The 24,534-nt window shown below is 35.8% G+C and overlaps 1 protein-coding gene across 1 annotated transcript; it reads left to right on the forward strand.

Moving 5' to 3' along the window:
* The first annotated feature begins 200 nt into the window (after positions 1–200).
* Positions 201–23,468, forward strand: LOC124394402 (alpha-2-macroglobulin-like). Its single transcript, XM_046862578.1, has 34 exons — positions 201–312; positions 2,534–2,714; positions 2,802–2,958; positions 3,047–3,099; positions 3,278–3,298; positions 3,433–3,598; positions 3,695–3,779; positions 3,965–4,079; positions 4,239–4,359; positions 4,488–4,597; positions 5,420–5,590; positions 5,700–5,933; positions 6,052–6,264; positions 6,521–6,670; positions 8,983–9,108; positions 9,330–9,423; positions 11,292–11,430; positions 12,973–13,198; positions 13,281–13,407; positions 13,513–13,634; positions 13,724–13,775; positions 13,905–13,988; positions 14,551–14,727; positions 14,816–14,891; positions 15,028–15,184; positions 15,271–15,345; positions 15,426–15,588; positions 17,921–18,111; positions 18,939–19,154; positions 19,524–19,645; positions 22,476–22,557; positions 22,681–22,749; positions 22,870–22,975; positions 23,054–23,468. The coding sequence occupies exons 1-34, from the start codon at positions 215–217 to the stop codon at positions 23,092–23,094; spliced, it is 4,320 nt and encodes a 1,439-aa protein (XP_046718534.1). The 5' UTR covers positions 201–214; the 3' UTR covers positions 23,095–23,468.
* Positions 23,469–24,534: the final 1,066 nt, after the last annotated feature.

Raw genomic sequence — 24,534 nt, forward strand, 5'->3', positions numbered from 1 at the left:
TGTATCTACTGCAAATGTTGTAATCAAAAAGATGCAATAAAAAATTTTATTCAGTACACTGAACACTTACATGCATTTAAAAGTTGGTGTCTTTTGGCTGTTTTGATAAAATGGCAACATGTCACCACTATTTGCTCAGACTGTGGTTAATCATTGATGAAACAATCAGTGCGAGTATTAAAAAGGTATTCAAGCGCTAGTGTTGGAGCTGGTGATGGACTTCATCATGGTAGTCAGTAGAGTCCACATAAGGATTAGGCTACTGTTAGCCTGCCTTCTCCTTCTCTCTGTCTATGGACAAACCTCAGGACCGTAAGTATTAATATAATAGTATATTGTTGTCATAAACTTTGTAGCTCTCATGGCCACAATACAATGTGTTATAATACTGCATTGCATTAAATACATTTGTTTTTATGAAAATGGTCAAGAAAGTTTTTTCAAAGTGCTATTTTGAATTAGAAAATAAATGTTAATAAATTCTATATAACAGCTGTAGCTTACAAGTTATAGGCAGTGGTGGACGAAGTATACAAAGCAGGTACTTGAGTAAAAGTAGAGATAGTAAATAAAATATTACTCCAGTAAAAGTGTTCCCTTTAAAAATTTGACTTGTAAAAAGTACAAATTTATGTGCCTTTAAATGTACTTAAGTATCCAAGTACTATGATTTATTATGTCTATAATGTTCCTATTCCTATTTTTATCACAAGATTCTTTCTTAATCAGCTCAGTTTAGGTGAAAAGACTCTCTCAGGATAACTCTCTATTCTCTCAGGACAATTCTCTCTATTAGAATGATATTAATGTGTTAAACACTGATTGATATCTAATAAATGATCATGAGCCTAAAACCTTCTTTTCAGCGTCCTCAAAAAAAATCATGCAAATAAGGCCACGATTGTTGTAGCAAGTTAAAGTCAGGAGTTTATTCCATTATTTATTCCTCTCAAAATCTTCTGCTTGATATTGAACTGACTCTGGACTGTATGTTTGTGCTAAGTAGATAACACCAAGCGACAATGGTGGTTCTATAGTAGCTTTTATGAGGCCCTGAGTAAACCTCGCCATGACCCAACGTCTAACCCATTGATTAGTTTTAGCTTTGAAAAGCTCCTCTTTTCTTCTGTCACTGAATAAGTAAAATGTATTCTCAGAGCAGTCCACAAATTTGGATACATTTTTGAGAGCTAATTTCATGTAGAAATATTATCCTAAATGCCTTTATTGCACAATTAAATATCAATTTATTAAACTCTTAGAACCAAGAACCATACAACTCATTGGCTGATTGTAGCCATAAGATGAATACATATACAGCCTTATAATATGTCTTTTAAATTAGCCTTTTACGCTGCACTGGATAGTCCCTTTACTGAACTCAGTTCAGGACCTTTTCAGTACAATTACAGAAAAATTTCTGTTTGGTTGCTACACATTATGATATACCTGTAGTGCACCCCGTGCCTGGAGAAGTTCCCTCACTCATACACTCAGAAAGAAGGAGCGGGGTATTAGTAAGAAGCGTGGAATGCAAATTAAAATAATGGATGACAAAAAAGGTCTAAACCCCTAGAAGCTCAATTCAGAAAAAAAGAGCAAAAGAAGTAGGGGGAAACGTGCAAAAGATAAAAGTGTGTATGCAGCTCTATCACTTATCACTTTATGTGTTTAGGTTAATGCATTTAATGAAATAAAAATATCACTTAAAATATGCTGTGTTGCCTGCTTTGCTTTTACACATAGAGCAACAATATATTTTTTTAGCTGCATAACATTATAATTTATAGTATGTAGTTTATTCAACGTGACATGATGTAATAATTGATGTAACCGTGCAAATGAGCAGTAAATAAAAAATAAATAAATACATAAAATATTTTCACCGCCCCGTGCCGCCCCCGGCAAGATACCGCTCTGCCTATGTCGCCTAAGTCCGCCACTGCCAAGCGGCAATGAAAACAAGTTAAAAAGAAGGATTGATTGGTGGCCTACTGTGTGATTGTCCAGTTAACTATTTATCCATGCAAATAAAAAGGAACGACTGATTTCGCTAAATATAGTTGAGTAAACAGTTAAATATTTAACTTTGAAATGTAGTGAAGTGAAATTAAAAGTCTCCCCAAACAGAAATACTTGAGTAAAGTACAGATACGTGAAAAATCTACTTAGGCATAGTAATGAATTACAGCAAAGAAACAGCAATCTGACAGTGTGCACTGGTAGCCTCTGCATGCACAGAAAAGAATGACTTGGAAACACAGAGCGCAAAACAATAAACGAACAAAAAATTATATATATATTTAATTTGAAGATTTCAGCTTACAAATAAACAATCCACCTTGTTAAACCTTTTTCAGGTGTTAAGAAATAGCTTAATGAAAAGTAATTAGTAGAATGAGGCAGCACCAATAAACATTTATTAATTATTTAATGCATAAGCTGTGGTACAGAGGTACACGTTTTGCAATAGTTTTCCACTGAGTCAAAGATCATATTCAAATATCATCTTAAAAAAATTATTTGTTCTCAGATATTTCATGGTGACATTTCCTGCAGTAATAGAGTCTGGCTCTGAAGCAAAGTTCTGTGTGAGTCTTCTGAAGCCAAATGAGACTCTGGAACTAAACATTTATCTGATTCATAACAACCAGAGCAGAACTCTTTTGCAAGAGACAGTGGAAAAAGAGTTTTACCGCTGTACTCATTTTGAGGTCAGAAATATTTGTATGTACTTTTTAATAAACTAAACTATTATAAACTATGATTGATGTTCTTTAAGATATAATGCATCTCTACAGGCTCCACATATTGCAGGTGAATCAGTGCAGGACATCCAAGTAGAAGTCAAAGGTGAAAGTTTTAAGATGACAGAGAAAAGGAAAGTAATGTTTAGGTCTTATGACACATTGTTTTTTATTCAAACTGATAGACCCATCTACAATCCAGGCCAAACAGGTGAGTCATCATTCCTGCAGTATGCTTCACTATATGAACGTGTAATTTAAAGTGCAGTTTAAAATATTTCACTACTGTATTTCCACAGTGAATTTTAGAATTGTCTCTATGGATTCAAATTTTATCCCACTTAATCAAAAGGTAAGATGAATGTTTTATGGCAATATTTAAAAGCCTACCATTTATCTAAACACAGCAATGCTGCATTAGATGTAAATAAACAGAGACTCATGTGTGACATTTCAGTGTATTGTAGTAATATTATTTAATAATTAATCGAAATAAACTACATTTTAAAGCATTGTTTTATACTCTACAGTACAGCACAGTGAGTCTTCAGGTAAGATGGAATCATACACTTTACATATTTCAGGAAACCCTTAATCACTTTTATGATTCTATCTGTAAGCGTTGTGTAATTTCCGCATCAAACTGAGCTATTAAACTGTAGAAATATTTTGTAAAACCAAACAGGATAACCGTCAGAATAGGATTGGTCAGTGGACAAATGTATCCTCGTCAGGTCTGATACTGCAACTTTCACATGAGCTTAATGCTGAGGCTCCACAGGGACATTATCAGATAATTGCTGACACTGGAAATAAGTTGATCAGGCAGAACTTTAAGGTAGAAAAACACGGTAAGTGACATTACTAGTAACTAGGAGAGGTTTTTTCTTTCAGATTTAACCAACATACCTCACTTTAACAAAATGCATATTACTTTTTTTTGTAAGTCTTACCCAAGTTCGAAGTTACAGTACAAGCACCAGAACAACACAGTGTTGGGGAAGAAGAACTCAAGCTAGAAGTTTGTGGAAAGTAAGTGCAAAATTGTCAGGGGGAAAAATTTGTTTGGATTTGTGAATAATCCATTCTATTAAATACATTCATTATTCTTGACTCAGATAAATGTCTAGTACATGTGAACATAATAATTATCTCTTATTTACATACTAGGATGTATGTAGAATATAAAATACTGTATAAAATCTTATGATATGAAGGTACACTTATGGACAACCAGTGCCTGGTCAAGTGGTGGTGCAAATCTGCAGGAAATTTAGGCCAAATTACATTGGAGAATCAATGATTTCACCCTGCCTGACTCAAACTTTGGAGGTATGCATTAACAATTAAAAATAGCAATTTTACTTTTGTCTTTCTCACTCTCTCTCTCTCTCTCTCTCTCTCTCTCTCTCTCTCTCTCTCTCTCTCTCTCTCTCTCTCTTTCTCTCTATCTAATAAAGTAATTATTTTTCTGTGTTTTCGTGTTAATAGATGAGTCAGAATGGCTGTGCATTATTTATCATCAATGTGTCAACTTTCATGAATACTGAATTGGAAAGGCATTTTAAAAATCATCTTAATGCTAATATTACACTTACTGAGGATGGAACAGGTAAGAAAAGTTTAATAAGCTAGAACTAGTAAATAAATGACTTCTAATCTAAACGATAAATATTAGACTTTATATTCATTTATGATTAATAGTATAATATTGCAACTAATTTTTTTTTTTTTTTTCAGATGTATCCATGGTAAAATCAAAAATTATAAAACTTTCTTTCCAAATTGGTCAAGTTAAATTGACTGATATACCAAAAAATTTTGAACGAGGGAAAGTTATAGAAGGAAAGGTAAATTTTTCTTTGTTATATTTGTATTATTTAAGCTAGCATTTCTACGGTGGCCGATAAGTGCAAAAGACATTAACAAATCCGAAAAAAACAAATGCAAAAACAAAATAACAAATCCGAAAACAAAATAACAAACCCAAAAGCAAAATAACAAATGCAAAAACAAATTAACAAATCTAAAAACTAAATAACAAATATAAAAACACATTAACAAATACGAAAACACAACCACAATTCAGACAAACTGCTAAAGGTAGGTATAGTTTGTGAATGGAACACTTACCGATCATTGGAGGTGACAGCTGTAATTCAAGGTATACAGGAAATATGAAATCTTATAACTTTGTTGCTTGTACATGTGTAAAGTTCCCCCGTTAAATTTAAACTATTTTTTATTTTGATTAGTGCACCTTTAAATATAAGAAAATAAAAGAAGTAAACATTGGCAAGCAAGGAGAAACTGTTACTGTACTTCCTGTATATCTTGAATGACAGATGTCTTGTCCAATGTTCAGTAACCTTTTCGGGTTTGTCTGAATTGTCGTTGTGTTTTTGTATTTGTTAATGTGTTTTCTGATTTTTTTTATTTGTTTTTGTATTTGTTCATTTGTTTTTGCATTTGTTATTTTGCTTTCGGATTTGTTATTTTGTTTTCGGATTTTTTTTTTGCATTTGTTATTTTGTTTTCGGATTTGTTAGTGTTTTCTAATTTGTGCATCTGTTTTCTGATTTGTTAATGTGTTTTGCACTTCTCGGCCACCGTACATTAGAGTTTAGTAAATCTTTTCACACTTGTGATGACCTTTTCCTCCTGATCAACAGATTAAAGTTTCTACTTTCAGTGGAACACCAATTTCAAACAAAACGGTTTATCTTCTAGAAGGGAAACAAAGGCCTCAAAAGTTACTTCTTAATCTTACTACAGATAGTAATGGATTGGCAGACTTCTCCATTGCTTCACCTGAACAACCTACAACAGAGATTACATTGCTGGTATGGTAGGATAAATTATTTACTACCCCCACTCTGCCCCCCACCCCCACCCCAAAATAAAAAGGTAGAAATAAATATTTTTTACAGTACTTTTATTACTGTTATCTAGGCAAGCATCTATCCAGAGCAAAAACACCATGGATACAAAATACCATTCTTTTCAAACGCTGATGCGCGTATACATCTGCTCCAACCTGCCACACCGCACAGTCCATTGTTTAGTGAACTAACAATAGAGAGCTCTGATGAACCATTTATGTGTGGTGCTAAAAGTCAAATAACCATTAAATACTACATTGTTGGGGAAACTGCTGAAAGTTTCAGTATCGATCTTACATATATGGTAAGTGCATGCAATGGTATGTTTTGTAAAGACAGTAAATCTAATCCACCTTTATTACATTTATACTGGCAGCTGTAAATAAACAATGGTTACAATTTATTTTGTCCCCTTGGTCCAGGTTTTATCTAAAGGAGCCATAGTTCATCATGGACATGAGAAAATTGAAGTTGAAGAGTCTGCAGATGTCAGAAGGGGAGAAACATCATTTAAACTACCAGTTGTTGTTGAGTTTGCTCCAGTAGTGCAGGTTGTGGTTTACTCTGTCCTGCCCAGTAAGAACGTCTTTGCTGCTAGCAAGAATTTTGCTGTGGAAAAATGTTTCAGAAATCAGGTAATCACCATAACTGTAAACTTATTGTGACATTAAATTAAATCAGACATTTGTCAGACAAACTTATTCAGAGCTAATTATATATATATATATATATATATATATATATATATATATATATATATATATATATATATATATATATAATAAAAATAGTCTTATGCTTGTTTATTCTAATGTTGCTATATACAATTAGTCCGATTGTAAAAAAAAAATAACTAAACCTGTCTAAACCTGTTTTTACCATGAACTCCAGGTTTCCCTACAGTTCTCTCCTACAAATGCAGTTCCTAGTGAGAAAAACACTCTGAAGATCTCGGCTTATCCTGGTTCACTATGTGGCCTCAGTGCTGTGGATCAGAGTGTGTTCATCTTGGAGGCTGGAGACCGCCTAAACTCTGACAAGGTGAAATTAAAATGCATTGAACATTCACTATATACAAATGCTTGGATTTATCCAATTATCAATCTTAGAAAGGTACTTCATAGATGACATTTATGCCATTGGTTAAAGTGCTACACATTTAATATAGTGCACAATAAGTTTTTAAACTGTTTGTCAACCTTCACAGTATACCCTCAAAATGCTGCAGTTCTCTATATCTAAATTTAACTAAATGAAGATATAAATATTGTGTAGGCATAAACTTATTCAAAAACTGTTGATAAGCAGCCACTGGAAATTAATGAGTTGCCCATATGGCACAACTGAGTTATAGTTTGTGTACAAAAACATTTACAAACCTTTTAGCTTATTTGACTTGAAAAAACAGTGGGGAAAAGGAATTGTGATAGGATAAAAATGTTGTTTCTCTCATTAGCCATAATATCTGGGTGTTTGGCCCACCAAATCGGTACAAGACACATTATTTTTATTTCAAGAGGGTTAAACTGCCAGAGCCTAAGACCTTCAGTGGTTGATCTAGTACATCTTATGTCTCTTATGTAAATACACTGAAGTATTACATAAGTAGGTCACAGAGTTTACTGTAAATGTGTGTTAGATACATTCAAATACAGTGAATATTAAATGAAATTGCAAGTTATTAAAATATCAAGGCAGAAATAACAAGATAAATGTCAGACTTGTTGCATATTTAATATGATTTTCCAACAAAATGCAGAGGAAAAAAGTCATATTTAATATTTGGGAACATTTCAAATACAAAAACTCTACAACACTCTAATTGCATAAGTCCGCTCACCCATCCCATCTACTACTTTGTGGATGCATGTTTTGCCTTCTTCACGGCATCAAGTCTTTGTGAATAATAATCCAAAATGCAGCTGCACAACTTGTGTTTAACCTGCCCAAGTTCCTTCACACCACCCCACTGCTGCGCTCTGTCCACTGGCTTTCAGTAGCTGCACGAATCAGATTCATAACTCTGATGCTTGCCTACAATGGTAAAAATGGACCAGCAACCTCTAACCTCAGATATCTCATCACACCTCGTGCTGCACCACGCTGTCTGAGATCCTCAACTGGTACCACCTTCTCTCCAGTTAAGAGGTAAGTATACTTCAAGGCTCTTCTCTGTTCTGGCACCAAGGTGGTGGAATGAACTTCCCCTAGATGTACAAACAAAGGAATCCCTGGCTATCTTTAAGCGATGGATGAAGACCTTCCTCTTCCTGAAAAACTGAAAAATCTAAGCACTTTTGTACATCACACTGGACAAAGGGCTTCTGCTAAATGCCAAATGCCATGTCTTCTGAATTTTTATATCACTCTTCTTGTAAAAAACTTGCTCGGGAATCTCCTTTGTACGGCTCTTTTTAGGTCATACCATAGGTTTTCAATGGGATTAAGGTCTGAGTTCTGGCTGGGCTATTCCAGGACTATTTCATTGTCATGTTTAAATGTGACAGTCCTCTTAATTTTCAGCTTTTTGACTGCAAAGAGCTATTCATTTTCCCATCTTTCTTGACAAGTGCCTCTGGCCCAGCTGAAGAGAAGCAGCCCCAAAGCATTATTACCCCCCACCATGCTTCACTGTATGGTGTACATTAAATGATGCCCTGTATTGGCTTTGTGTCAAATATACCATTTAGAATTATGTCCAAAAAGGTCAATCTCTGTCTTGTTGTCAGGTCCTAGTATGTTGGAGACCGCAACACCCATCAGCCACCATGGCCTTCCAACCAACTCAGATACTCAAACAAAAACAATTCCCCGAAATCTCCAATCTACACACAGAGGTGCACTATAAACAGAGTCTTCCGTACACAGTTTGTAAAGTGATGTTGTGAATTGTTCCAAAGACTTTTTCTGTTTTCTGTTATGGTTTGGGGTGACTAAATGAATCGTTTGTCAGTCAGATGGGCTTGCATATTTTCCCTTAGAAGAAATGACTTCCGTTCCAAAATACATTAGATGGTAGTCACATGCAAAGATTAAACAGTACCTGTTTACAATTTCTGTAGTCAGCGTTGATGTTGTCCTTTTGGTAGCCTCACTAATAAGTTTTCTCTTCATCCTCTCATCAACTTTGGAGGGTCATTCTGATCTTCCCAATTATTAAACATTTATTTTTTTCTCTGGATCTTTGTTTGTTGGAAAATCACAACAAAGATGTAACGAGTCTCACATTTATGTTGTTATATCTGTCTTTATATTTTTAAAACCTGCAATTTTTATAAGGGTATGTAAACTTTTTTTATCTACTTTATATGAAGATGTTTGCTTGTTCTTCCTTATATCATATAATTCCATAGATATTCAAGTTATTGCCAGTGACATCAGTATCAGGTTACCCCTATATGGTTGAAGATTATCTGGACTGCTTGCACGTTAGACCTAAACGGGATGTTCAATTTGACGATGTTTACAATAAATTAAAGGTAAACTGACTAACTGGTTGTAAAATGTATCATAACCTATTTTATAATAACTAATCATACATGTTTGTGAGAGTTGTTAATCTGAAAATAACTTTAATGAATTTACAAAATGCCTTTTATTTAATAATTCAATAGATTTTTATTTGAAATTACCTGGTTTCTGGTTAATTGTTCAGTGGTGTAATACACTTATGCTGCTGTAATTTAATATCATGTGACAGAGCGTGGGACTGAAGATGGCAACAAATTTGGCTGTGAGGCACCCTCAATGTTTAATGTTCAAAAATTTGCGATATTTTCTTGGTGATTCTCATGGTAAATATTTTACATAATGCTTTTTTTATATTCTTGTTTCTATTAATAAAATACAGTGCATGAACAACCTTTTGATAACTGATTTATATGTATAACATATACAGATATTTCCAGTACAAACATTTCAAGAATTCTGTTCATTTTGTCATCTGTTCATTTTGGGGTACTGAGTGTAGATTAATAAGAAAAAATATTTTTAACAATTGTAGTACAGGCTAAAAAAATGACTTAATTTTAATTACTTATAAACTAAAGGAATTCTTATATGTTAATATATAAGTATTAACAAAATAAAAACAGAATTGCTTAGAAATGTTTGTTCATTTATTAAAAAAAAAACCTGAAATATCACATGTACATAACTATTCAGACCCTTTAATTAGTACTTAGTTGTAGCACATTTACAGCAATTGAAGCCTCAAGTCTATTTGGTTATGACACAACAAGCTTTGCTCACATGGATTAGTGGATTTTCGGCTATTATTCTTTGCAAACCTTTTCAAGCTGGATCAGGTTGAGTGGGGACTGTCGGTGGACAGCCAAATTCCGGTCTCTCCACAGATGTTTAATAAGGTTCAAGTCAGGGCTTTGACTGGGCCACTTTAGGACATTCACAAAGTAGTTCTTTTGGAAGGTGAACCTTCAACCCACTCTAAGGGCCTGATCGCTATGGAACAAGTTTTTATTGAGGATATCGCTATCCTTCGCTTCAACAATTGCTTTCACCCAGATTAGTCTACCAGTCCCTGCTGCTGAAACCCCCCAGAGCATTAGGCTCCCATGACCATACTTCACTGTTGGAATAGTATTGGGCAGGGGATGGGCAGTGCCTGGTTTCCTCCAGACACAAGCTTTAAAAATTAGGCCGGAACAGTTCAATCTTGGTTTCATCAGACTAGATAATCTGAATAGACAAAGTCTGAGAATCCTTCAGGTGCCCGTTGGCAAATGCCAAACAGGCTTTCATGGGTTTTGCACTGAGAGGCTTCCATCTAGCCACTCTGCCATAAAGCTCAGATCGGTGTGATGTTATGGTTGTCCTTTGAGTACTTTGTCCCATCTCCACACAGGACCTCCAGACCTAAGTGTCTTAAATACTCATGTACATGTGATACTTCAGTATATAAATTTGCAGACGTTTCTAGAGTTCTGTTTTTTTATTTTGTCATTACGGGGTTCTGCGATTAGATTAATTAGGGTAAAAATGTGTACTGTACACGTGTGAACTGTATATGGTTGAAAATAGTAAAAGGGGTCTGAATACTTTATATATATATATATATATATATATATATATATATATATATATATATATATATATATATATATATTTTTTTTTTTTTTTTTTCACTGCAACAGAGAACATTCATTACTTGAATAACTCATACTGTGATCCCACTGCTCACTTATTCCAGCTTCACTCTCTAATCACAAGCTGGTGCTCGGCCACTCTCCTGCTGCCACACTGCACTTTTCTAATAAACCAGAAATGCTGACTGTCCCAGGCCTCCATTCCCTGACATCATTGTGTGACTTACTGATACTGTTGTGTTTAAATGAACCAACCAAACAGACACACAGTGTGAATATAGTAAATAAAGTTCTCCCAGGAGAGTAAAGGGGTATAGTAAGAGGAATCAAATCTAGAATGCAATGTTCAAAAAAACCAATAGAAGTGTGATGTTTAGGTGGTCACAGATTTTTGATTTTCTTACTAATCTTATGGAGTTGATATGTTCCAAATGTACACCATTAAGCTTCAAGTGCATAATTCCCTCACATATACAATTTGTACAGTATGTTATAATATAAGTTATACATTAAGTTATATAAATTGTGCTAATCACTTATAATTTTGCTTATTGCAGGTTACTACATGTCAATGGCGTATGATCTACTTGATTCAGATCCAGTCCCACAATCATACAACATAGGGGATCCTGAACCCATTATAACAGTTCGCAAATTTTTCCCAGAAACTTGGATATGGCAACTTGTTGAAGTTGGGTTAGTTAGGTTTCATTATCTGGTATTTGGGTTTTATAAGAAATTTAAAAACAAGGTAACAGAAAAACATTAATGTCAGTGTACTTGTTCCCCCAGTTATTCCCACAGTGACCTACAGGGATTTAGATTATACAATTTTCCATTGACATCTTTTAGGGAATTTATTAGAATAAACACTGATGCTGTTATGTCATGTCATCACATGCCGTGAGGGTCCTGGTGAGACTAGTGCTGCTTTCTCTATAAAAGCTTGGGTCAGCACTTTTTTGGCCCCCCTGCATTTTGCCTGCCAGCCACAGGGGTGATTATATTTCAACTGCAAAAAAGTCAGTCTACATCGGGAATATAACCACACAGTGAATTTAACACATTTGAACCAATGCTGCTAAGAGAGATGAGAAGAGGGAGCCATAAATTCTTTACCCTGCACCCCGTAGACCAGGGTCGATGTGGGTGCAGGTTTTCATTCCAAACAATCAAGGGCCACACCTGATAATTATTTAAATAAAAATCATTAGAGTTAAACAAGTAATGAACAGGTAATGGTTGGAATAAAAACCTAAAACCCACACCAGCCCTTTGTGGAAAAGATCCCTCTGCCATAGACCGTCACACTTCTGATGATTCTGTAGTGGTCAGGTGCATCAGCAATGGGTAAGAAGTGAAAAACAGAGGGCACAATAAAAGTAACTTCGTTGCGGGACAAACCATTCGCTCCTCAATGACCAAGACCAAGGAGATAGTAATGGAATACTGGATGAAGAGTACCACAACCAGCCCCACTGCTGGACCTTGGTGTCCATCTTTAAGTATAATTATATTATATCTTTTTTATCATATATATTTTATTTATTTATTTATTTTATTGGTCTGAGTAGTAAATAGTGAAGGAAAACCAGCCAAGAAATCCAAGGAGATGGTAGTGGACTACAGGATGAAACACAACCAGCCACATTACTGTATTGTCCAACAGACAAGCTACTTGTAATTTGTAATTTATACTTGTAGCAATTTAAGCTACAGTAGCTTGTCTGTTGGATCGGACCACATGGGCCAGCCTTTGCTCCCCACGTGCATCAGTGAGACTTGGCCGCCCATGAACCTGTTTCCGGTTCACTATTGTTCTTTTCTTGAACCGCTTTTGATAGATTCTTACCACTGCAGATTGGGAATATCCCACAAGAGCTACAGTTTTGGAGATGTTCTGACCCAGTTGTCTAGCCATCACATTTTGGCGTTATATTTGCTCAAATACTTATGCTTGGCTTTCAATGCGTCTGACAAATCAAATTGTTGAGACAATGTTCACTTTCTGCCTAATATTTTTCACCCACTAATGGGTGCCATAATGAAGAGATAATCAGTGTTATTCACTCACCACTCATAATGTTATAATGTCATAATCTTTTGCCTGGTCGGTGTATATATCTAGTACACTCATTCACAATATAAATAGTCGCAATGCAAATATTAATTATAATGCATAATTCTCTTAACAATTAGTTATTATATTTTGACATTTACTGTTTGTGTCATCCACAGAGACTCTGGATCGATACAGCTTCCTGTTACTGTTCCTGACACCATCACCACTTGGGAAACAGAGGCTTTCTGTGTGTCCTCTGTAGGTCTGGGACTGGCTCCTCCTGTTCAGCTCACTGTATTTCAGCCATTCTTCCTGGAGCTCTCGTTGCCCTACTCCATTATTCGAGGAGAGGTTTTTGAGCTGAGGGCCACTGTCTTCAGTTACCTTTCCAAATGCATTATGGTACTGTTAAGGCCAATATTTTGTTTCACAAATGTTACCTTTGATATGCAGAGACAATTCCTTATATGTGCTTCACTGACAGGTTAAAGTGACTCCCGCCACTTCCTCAGAATACACTCTGAAACCTTCATCTGATGACGAATATTCATCCTGCTTGTGTGCAAATGGAAGAAAAACCTTCAAATGGACTCTGATTCCTGCTGTGCTTGGTGAAATTACAAAGTCTTTAATTTAGACAGGCTTTCATATGGTTACTGCATTTGTATGTGGAGAATTGTAAAGATTGTAAAGGTTAAAATGTAACTATGCCACAGGAGTCTTGAATGTGACAGTGAGTGCAGAAGCAGACCATTCCCAGACTGTGTGTGACAATGAGATTGTGAGTGTTCCAGAGAGAGGCCGCATTGACACAGTAACACGAAGCCTGATTGTACAGGTTAGTGTCCTAAAAATGGTCTAAATTTGAGAAAATTTAACCTTAGGCTAAAGATTTCTATGCTTTCATCACAATTTAACCCCATGTAGGCTGAAGGAACTGAAAAGACAAAGAGCCAAAGCTGGTTATTATGTCCACAAGGTTAGACTTGCATATTGTAAACTGTTGATTCATGATTCAACTTTAGACCTACAAATCTGTGCTAATTTAAAACTAATTCCAGCTAGTACCAATTAGTAAAGAGAGAGGTGTCTTTCCTTTCATTTATAGGGAGCAGTGTTTCAGAGGAGCTGGAGCTAACTCTTCCTGAGGATGTAATAAAGGGATCAGCACGAGCCTCTGTTTCAGTGCTTGGTAAGACAAAAACAGAAAAACAGCTAGTTAAATTGATAGTAACTTCAAAGTTTTGTGCAAAAGATTTGAAACATCCAGTATTCAGTATATCCAAGTTTTATCCACTATGGATACACTATTATGTGTATACTTTTTTATAAGATGACTGACAAATTGTAATGATAAAACAATACTGTATTTAAGGAAAGAAATACTACGCTTTCTGCAAATGTCTTAGGCAGCAATTATTCTGCAGATGCACAAAGTTCAGGCCACAAGCTTGCACAAAAATTGGCAAAAGATGTTTAGTTTTCTTTGTTGTTTCAAATTGTTTAGATGGAAATTTATCTAATTAATCATTTCATTATGAAGATTATAAAAAAAAAATTGCAATGTGTCATACCGGTTATTAGAATCACACAGTGGGAGCACACCTTTGGCTTGGAAAAGTCATGCATTGCCAAGAATGGCATTAAAAAGCCAGAAGTACAATAAGTCTAATCATACCTGCAAATCTGAACAAAATTTATGTCAGGGGAAGTAATATAAATAGACTTGTATTTAAATTCTGCTATTTTTGTAGGTGACATACTTGGTCGTGCATTAAAAAATCTGGATGGGCTGTTAAAGATGCCATATGGCTGTGGTGAACAAAACATTGCACTCCTCGCCCCCAATATCTACATTCTTCGGTATCTAGAGAACACCGAGCAGCTCACCACAGAAGTCCGTGAGAGGGCTACAGGTTTCCTTAAGAGTGGTCAGCGAGATTATCTTTCTCTTTTAGATTTTACACATCAACAATATTCTTACTGTAATAATTAGAATCAATAATTTGTTTTACACAGGATACCAAAGACAACTAAATTATAAGCATTTAAATGGTGCATATAGCACATTTGGCAATGGAGAGGAGAACACATGGTAAGAATATTATGTGGCACACAGGTAGCATTTATGATGCATAAGTTTAAAAACCCAAAACTTTAAGAACATTATGTATACTTGGAAGTGTTTTACAAATATATTTTAATTTCAAACACAAATAAATCTCCACTAGGTTAACTGCTTTTGTCTTGAGGACCTTTGGCAAAGCACAACGTTACATCTATACTGATCCAGAAATCATTAACAGTGCAAAGAACTGGCTAATAAGTATGCAGAGACCAGATGGCTGTTTTACACAACAGGGGAAACTGTTCCATAACAGAATGAAGGTGTGTTTAGTATTAGGGGAGTCCATACAGATAATATTTCTAAATATATCTATATATAATCATATATTATTTCTCATTTATATCAGGGTGGTGTAAATGATGATGTGACTATTACTGCCTACATCACTGCATCATTCCTTGAATTAGGAATTACAGTAGAGGTAAGAATATAATACAGTTTTAAATGCTCTCACTGGAAACTATAGCAATACTGTTTTCATCATTTGTATTTTTATTGCAGGATCCTGTTGTAAATAAAGGACTGTTGTGCCTGAAATCTTCTATTGGTAACATTACAAATACTTACACCAATGCACTGCTGGCCTACACTTTCAGTCTGGCTGGAGAGGGTGAAACTCGAGAGCTCCTGCTAAAAGAGTTGGATAGTGTTGCTATTGCAGGAGGTATGGAATGGTTAGAAAAATGTTCTAACAAATTAGATTAGATTAGATTAGATTCATCTTTATTGTCATTGTGTAAGGTACATGTACAGAGCCAATGAAATGCAGTTTGCATCTAACTAGAAGTGCATAATTGGCTTATTTACAATAAATAGCAGTAAGATAAATATGGTATGGGGTCATATGTACAGGGGTGAGGGTGAATGATGTACAGAGAGTACAGTAGGTAATAATGTATGGAATATATAGTAATATACAATATATTGTGCAATGATTGTGCATAGATAAACATGTCAGAAGATAATATACTTAAATGTCATGATATAGTTATGTATACATATGAATATATGTATAATACAGTATATACAGAATAAATATGGGTGAAATATACAGTGGTGCAATGGATGGTGCAAAAATGCGTAGTGGCTTAACAGTGCAAAATACACAGAAAACTGAAAATAAAGCAGTGCAAAATACACCGAAAATGACAATGCAGTATTGTACTGTATGATGATCAGCTGTTCAGTGCAGTAACAGCCAGAGGAAAAAATCTATACTGTTTGTGCAGTCTCTAAGGCACCTTTAGCGTCTACCCAATGGGAGCAGGATAAATAGTCCATGGTTGTGGTGATAGGTATTTTTGATAATGCCCCCCACCCTTTGCAGTGTTTCTTGTTAAAGGTCCTCCAAGGTGGGAGGCTGAGTGCCGATTATTAGTTGGGCAGTTTTCACCACCCTCTGAAGGGCTTTACGGTCTGAAGCAGGGCAGCTCCTGTACCACACTGAGATGCAGTTAGTGAGGATGCTCTCAATGGCTTAATGGTAACAAGTTATCCAGTATTTTGTAGCTCACACGGGAATTTTTAAGTTTCCACAAAAAAGAGTAGTGCTGACGGTGAGACTGGAGGAGGTGATGGTGTTCAGTCGAACAGACTGTGGCCTGTTGGTAAAGAAGTCCAGGGTCCAGTTACAGAGATGTGTGCTGATGCCAAGCTGTTTCAACTTCAAGATTAGCTTGTAAGGTCTAACTGTGTTAAATGCTGAGCTGAAATCAACAAACAATATCCTGGCATAGGTGTCGGGGTTGTCTAGGTGATTCAGGGCAGAATTAATTACCGTGGAAATGGCATCCTCAGTTAACATATTTGGGCAATAAGCAAATTGGTATGGGTCTAGAGTGGGTGGTAGACAGGCATTGAGATGGGTGAGGGTCTTTCGAAGCACTTTGTGATGACAGGGGTGAGTGTGACAAGACGAAAGTCACTAAGTTCTGTTGCAGCGAAGTGCTTTGGCACTGGCACGATGGTAGCAGACTTAAAGAAGGTGGGGACAGTTGCCTGGCCCAAGGACAGATTGAAGATGTCTGTGAAGATCTCAGCCTACTGTCAGGGCCGGCTGCCCTCCGTGAATTCACCCTGCCCAGGGTAGCACACACTTCAGAGGTGGAGAGTGTGAGTGGCTGCTCACCTGATAATACTGTAGCTGTGCCTTAAACATGGGCTCTATGTTCCCCTTTTCAAAACAAGCATAGAAAAGTTTGAGCTCATTGGGGGGTGAAGCAGAACTGGTTGGTGGTGCCCCGCTGGGTGGTTTGAGGTCAGTGATGGCCTGAATCCCTTGCCACATGCGTCGGGGGTCAGCAGAGTTGAAGTGCTTGTCGATCTGCTGTTTGTATACATGTTTAGCTCAGATTGGCTCATACAATGCTATTACAACAACGCATGTGAACTCGTGGTAAATAAACGCCCCTCAAGCTCCAGCACGCTGTTTGGGATGTCGATGTATAAATGTGTTTCAATTATAATGTAAATTGTGTTGCAGTTCTTTACAAATCTATGGTGCTTTCCTTTCAGCCAGTAGGTTGGACTGGCTCCTAGGTGTGTATCCTCTGATAGACTACCATTCGAACCGGGCTGTATTTCTACCTTATGAAAGAATATGCTATCCTGGGATTCTAAAATATTCATGTTATTCAAGAGTGTCTTTTTCTGTCCCATGGGCTTAATTCAAATGATTAAATTAAGGTTGTCATATTTAAAAGTGTGAGTATTAGTTGTTTATGATTTTTGGGCATAATTTCCTGTGGTTATACTGACTTGTGACTATGTGACAGACTGTTTGAAACTATATCAAATAGTGGCATAGCGGGAGAAACACAGCTTTGATGGTTGCATGATTGCCTAATTGATTTGTTACACCGATATAATTCAGGAAGATTAGAAGAAAAATTTAGGAAGATAAGAGAAATCCTGGTTTGCAGTACCAAAAGATCAGGAATTAAAGTGATTAGGAAATGCTTATATGCCTTAACTATCTTGTGTTTCTTTTACTTTAGATGGTCGTCTTCACTGGACGCAATCAGCATTAGATGACTTTGGCACATTGTCAGTAGAAATCAGTTCCTATGTGCTGCTAGCTGTTTTAAGTACTGGTCAGCTCACTGCTGCTGAGTTGGGATATTCTAATAGGATAGTCAGCTGGCTGGTGAAGCAGCAAAATCCCTATGGAGGCTTTTCATCCACTCAGGTACTCGACATATTTGCAGACCTTATTTACAATTTCAGGAAATATTTTAGACCTAAATATGACCTTTAGCAGGCTTGAACAATCAGCATTAAAACCACAAACAATACACCTGAAAAACAAACACACACTACACAAAATAATATGCATTATCTCACAAAAGTGAGTTCACCCCTCACATTTTAGCAACCATTTTATTATATGTTCTCAAAGGAACCCATCTTGGAAAACCTCTGTGTGACCCTGGCCACTGTACTGTAACTCAATTTCAAGATCTTACTGATCTTCTTATAGCCTAGGCCATCTTTGTGGAGAGCAACAATTCAAATTCTCAAATTCTCATAGAGTTCTTTGCCATGTGGTGCCATGTTGAACATCCAGTGGTTACTATGACAGAATTGTACTACATTTTAACTGCTTTAATAAAAGATACACATTTGAACATGATGAATGGGAAATGTGGCTGGGGTCTTGGGGTGCTTTTTAGGGTAAAGGCTAGGACCCGCTTCCCTGTTACAGGATAACTGTGTCGCTGTTTACAAAGTATTGCCATAAAAAGATGTTTTGGGGAATTCGGGTAGAGAAACAAAAGTGACCTGCACTGATCCACTGACTACAACTCCAGTTAATACCATTAATGAGCATGTCAGCACTTTTACCATAATAATCTGACCTCAGTAATGGAAAAAGATTTATAAAGATTTTTTCCCAAAAGAGGTGTGTTGTTACTGAAAGTGGGGTCACTTTCAAATAAAGGTTTTGGTTTATGATGATTACCAAGCATATATTATGCTTTTTGTAAATACATACTTTTCTTCTCTTTTCATAAGGACACGGTTGTGGCCCTCCAGGCTCTAGCTCTGTACTCCACTAAGGTGTTCAGCTCAGATGGCTCTAGCACAGTAACTGTGACATCAGCAGATGGAGACAGTCACAACTTTGATGTGAACCAGAACAACAAGTTACTGTACCAAGAAAAATCACTGCGGGATGTTTCTGGGAAATACAGCATCAATGTGAATGGCTCCACCTGTGTGTCAGTGCAGGTCAGTGCATCTCTAAGATGAAATCATCTAAAGAGCTTTTTTAATTTTGCTGACAGAATGGTTTTTTAGCGTTTTTTCCACGATTTCTTGTTTATCAAACAACATAAAATAATATATTGGACTAAATCTACATCTAAATTTAGAATTTAAATTTCTAATTCAATATTTAAAATAATAAATTAACAATTTTCCTTTGGGACTAATAAAATACTCTATCTATCTATCTATCTATCTATCTATCTATCTATCTATCTATCTATCTATCTATCTATTATTAATATTATTAAATTATTATTATTATTATTATATTATTATTATTATTAAGATTATTTTTTATGACAAGTTGCATTGCTTTATCCCCACTTGCAGACAGCACTTTTCTACAATGTTCCCACACCTAATATCACCAGTACATTGAGCATCACAGCTACAGCTGAAGGAAACTGCACAAAACCATTCGGCCACATTCTAGCACTTAATTTCACTGTCACGTAAGTCTCAATATGTTATAAATCCTTAAAATAATATGAAAATAATAATGGTTGATTTCTTCAGGTGATTCTAGTACAGTAGGTCACAAACTAAGAATCAGTCTTTTAAATAATTAATATAAATCAACCAACCAATCAATACCTCTTTACAAGTAAATATTATAGCTACATTAGAGCAGTTAGTATCAGTGGGACCATGCCCAAAAATTACAAATAAAAAAGGTCAATATAAAGTTTTATATTGACATAAGAAATATCTCCTAAGTAAACTCTCCCAAGTAAGTATTCAAACCCCCTTCACAATATTGCTATGGTGCAGAATGATACCACAATAATTCAAATTAGTTTTTTACTCGTTAATTTACACTCAGTTTCCCATAATTTTGAAGTGAAAGCAGAATTCTAGAAATGTCTGCAATTAAAAAAAAAAAACTAAAATATCACATTTGCATAAGCATTCAAACCCTTTAAAACAGAACTTGAAATTTAGCTCAGGAGTCTCTAATTCTCTTGACAGTTGCTGAGATGTTTCTGAAGCTTGATTAGTGTACACCTGTTGAAAGGTTTATTGATTAGAATTGATGTGGAAAGGCACACACCTCTCTGTAGAAGGCCTAACAGCTAACTAAGCATATCAGAGCAAAAACCAAGCCATGACGTCAAAGGAACTGTCTGCAGAGCTCAAAGACAGGATTGTTGTAAGGTACAGATCTGGGGAAGGCTACAAAAATATTGATGGTGCATTGAAGATTCACAAGAGCACAGTGGCCTCCATAATTCTCAAATGCAAGAAGTGTTGCACAACCAGGACTCTTCCAATAGCTAGTCGTCCAGGCCAAAGGGAGCAGTTGAGGAAGGATGGGCCTTGGTAAGAGACCAGGAACCCGATGGTCACTCTGAGTTTTGGAGATCCTTTGTGGAGATGGGACAAATTTCCAGAAGGACAACCATCAGTGAAGCCCTCTACTGGTCTGGGTTTTATGGTAGAGAGGGAAGACTGTGTAAAGTAAGATTTTCTGTTCTATTCCATTATTCTAATTGTTATGGCTGGAGGAAACCAGGCGTTGCTCACCACCTGCCCAAGACCTTCTTAACAGTCGAGCATGATGGTGGCAGCATCATACTGTGGGGGTGTTTTTTTAAGCAGGGACTGGGCATCTGGTTAAGGTTAAGGGAAAGCTGAATGGAGCAATGTACAGAGACATTATTAGTAAAAGCCTGTTCCACAGTGCTCAGGACCTCAGTCTTTGCCAAACATCACCTTCCTACATGACAACGGCCTAAGCACACAGCCAGGACAACACAGGAGTGGATTAGGGACATCGTTGTGAATGTCCTAAAGTGGTCCAGCCAGAGATCTGTCAACTGATCCGACATCTGGCTGCCCACCAATAGTCCCTATCCTACCTGTACAATTGTGAGAGTATTTGCCATAAAGAGTGGCAGAAAATCCCCCAATTCAGGTATGCAATTGTTTTGTCATGCCAAAAAAACACGAAGCTGTAATTGTTGCCAAATGTGCTTAACTAAGTTCTGAGTAAAGGGTCTGGATACTTATGTACGTGTGATATTTCAGGTTTTTTATTTTTTAAAGTGCAGACATTTCTATAATTTTTTTTTCACTTTCATTAGGAAGTACTAATTGTAGATAAATGTGAAAAAAAATTAAAAATTAAACAATTGTGCTATCAGGCGACATAACAAAATTGAAAAAAGTGAAGAAGGTCTGAATACTTTTGAATGCACTGTATACACTGACCAGGCATAACATTATGACCACCTGCCTAATATTTTGTTGGAGCCCCTTTTGCTGCCAAAACAGTTTTGATCCATTGAGCAATAACAGCATTAACTTCTTCAGCAATTTAAGCTACAACTCATCTGTTCCCCAAGTGTGACAACGAGCCTTGGCCGCCCATGACCCTGTTGCCGTTTTACCACTGTTTCTTTCTTGAACCACTGCTGATAGATACTGACCACTGCAGACTGGGAAAACCCCAAAAGAGCTGCAGTTTTGGAGATGCTCGGACCCAGTTGACTAACTATCACAATCTGGCTCTTGTTAAACTCACTCAAATCCTTATGATTGCCCATTTGTCCTGCTTCTAACACATCATCTTTGAGAACAAAATGTTCACTTGCTGCCTAATAATATCTCACCCACTAACAGGTGCAATGATGAAGAGATTCAGTGTTATTCACTCACAAGTCATAATGTTCTAATGTCATAATTCTGTGCCTGGTTGATCTTTATAATATATACACACAGTATATGCTGTAGCATTATTAAAAATGTACAGTGGACTGAAAATTAATTTCTGGAGTTTAATCATAGTTCAATTAGTTAAACTGATTATAGCATAAAACTCAACCTGCTTAGCCTAGCTTGTCCTACTCATAAATTTCCCTTAGTTCTTCCAATCAGAAACTATACCGTAATGTCCTTAATAAGTGTAATAAATGCACAAATTTAATTACATAACTAAATTTACTTAAAACCTTCAAATGAAGGTTATGTCTAGGTACAATGTATCAAATTAATATTACAAATCAAGAGTTGTAGGAGGTAAGAGAGAATATGTTGCCTAGAAAAATCTACTGAAGTTCAGCAGAGTTGTATTTGTTAGGTTTTGTTAAACAGGAAGTTAATTCTGACATAGGACCCTGTGATACCAAACTCCCAAAAAATATACCAAAAATATAAATAACAAAAATATAAAAGAATTCTCTGCCATCAGACTTTTTGATCAGACTTCTATGATCTGATATTATTGCTATAGTTCCTGAGTACTATCTTTTTTGTTTTGTTTTGTTTGTTTTAAATTTCCAGATATAACGGTGAGCTAAACAGCACTAACATGATCATTGTGGACATAAAACTCTTATCAGGGTTCACAGCAGATCCTGGTGAAGTAAGGAGTAGTAGTGTTGCTACTATTTCAGTAATATACAGTACATTTAAAATAAATATTTAAATGCTTTTGCTGTTCAATAGTTAATTAACCAATAGAATCACTTTTACATTGTTTCTGTAGCTGAAAAAAGGCATTTTGGTGGAACGTGTTGATTCCACAGAAGACCATCTTATCATGTATATCAAAGAGGTGAGAGAACATAGTAGAAGAATCTGTCATTACTCAGTATGTGTTTATTCCGTAATACACGCACAAAGACAGATATGACAAAGTGTGTTTACAATATGATGCATGATGTGTCTCTAACAGCTCCGAAGGAACATTCCTATCCACTATGTGCTGCACATTAAACAGGTGCTTCCTGTGAAAAATCTCAAGCCGGCTCAGATCGAAATTTATGATTACTACCATACAAGTAAGATTTTTTAGGGTTGTGTCATTTAAATTCTGGTATTTGATTGAATTTCTACCACTTACTGATTCTTTCATTTAGGTGACCAGTCAGAGACTGAGTACACATCCCCCTGTGTGTAATCTTCCAGAACTGCACAAGATATACAGAAAGCTTTGGATATTTTCTGTGTTGGTTTTATAGTGTAAGTTTATTTTGTTGCTATTGAAAAACAGAACACCACACAGCCTGCAAGCATGGCCGGCACCAACCACAACTAAATCATGGAACAGTACATAAATACACACATACTGTAAACCTCACAGTTCAGCACTTAATATATAATCTGTGGCCTGGCTACTAGTTACCAAGTGTTGTATTTAGTGATTCTGGTTTTCTTGTACTGTTCATGCTTATATGCTAACTGCCTTAACATCTGAGTGTTTGAGTTTGCCTTACAATTTAGATGAGATGTGATTGGAAGCCATCTAAATAAAACCGGATTTCTCACCTGTCACCTGTGATGACCTTTTTCAGAATATAAATTGCTAAAAAAAATCTTAATTATTATTCGGCCTATAATAGCATAAACAATATTCCATCTTAAGGCAAAATAAACTGATTGTGGTAACTCTTAATTAAATGGGTTTGCCAAAAAATTCATTTAATTGGTTTCTGTTCATTTTAAATATTTAAATAAGATACTTAAACTCGATTAACTTGATGACTTGTATGAATTTGAAGCCAACCAGTCTTCTCATTTATGAATTTACAGACACTCAGGAGCAATAATTGGATGCAAACTTACTGTATACTCATGAATACCAGATTTCTGTATAATTGCTCCCATAAATGATTTATGAATAAATCTGTTTACATCTAATTTGTTCGCAAATATTTATTAAACTGAGTTCAAATTACTTGCTACTAAACAGTCTTGGCAGACACAAAGTTTTTTTTTTTATTAATTACCATGTCCACTGCCTCTACTTAACTGAAAATGTGCTTAGACTTGACCTGGCAGTGTAAATCCTGCCCCAAAGGGTCTCTATTGCCATTTTAACCATTAGAAAAATATAATAGCTGTCCCATGATGGGTTAAAATCTAGAACAAACACAAGGGGAAAATGGCATTTATTTGTCAGAAAGCAATTCCCTCAAAAGAGGTATTTGATCAAATATAAAAAAAAGTATAAAGCCATAAACGAGGCCTTTAGAAAAATAAGCATTTATTTATGTACAAACTGCCAATGATTATTGTACAAAACATCTAGAAATTATTTAGAATAAGACCTTTTTTCTTTGTAAATAGATCTTTTATGTTTAGTGTGCATTTGAAACTGTGCCATAGTGAGGCACATTTCCAGGATAGCTCAGGTTGCTGTCATGCAGTTTTTACTACAAGTTCTCCCTGTTTCTTCTCCCTGTAGTCACTGCTGGATTCTTGAAAACATTAAGGAATATTTTTAAGGCTGTTTCAAAATTGGAAAACATTCACCTTATAATTGGTGAAATGTTGTTACCATATGGCTTTCATGTAGCCAAAACTCATGTAAACAATAAAATTTTAGTTGTATCTGTAG

The sequence above is a fragment of the Silurus meridionalis genome, chromosome 12 (assembly GCF_014805685.1).
Source record: "Silurus meridionalis isolate SWU-2019-XX chromosome 12, ASM1480568v1, whole genome shotgun sequence".
Lineage (NCBI taxonomy): Eukaryota > Metazoa > Chordata > Actinopteri > Siluriformes > Siluridae > Silurus > Silurus meridionalis.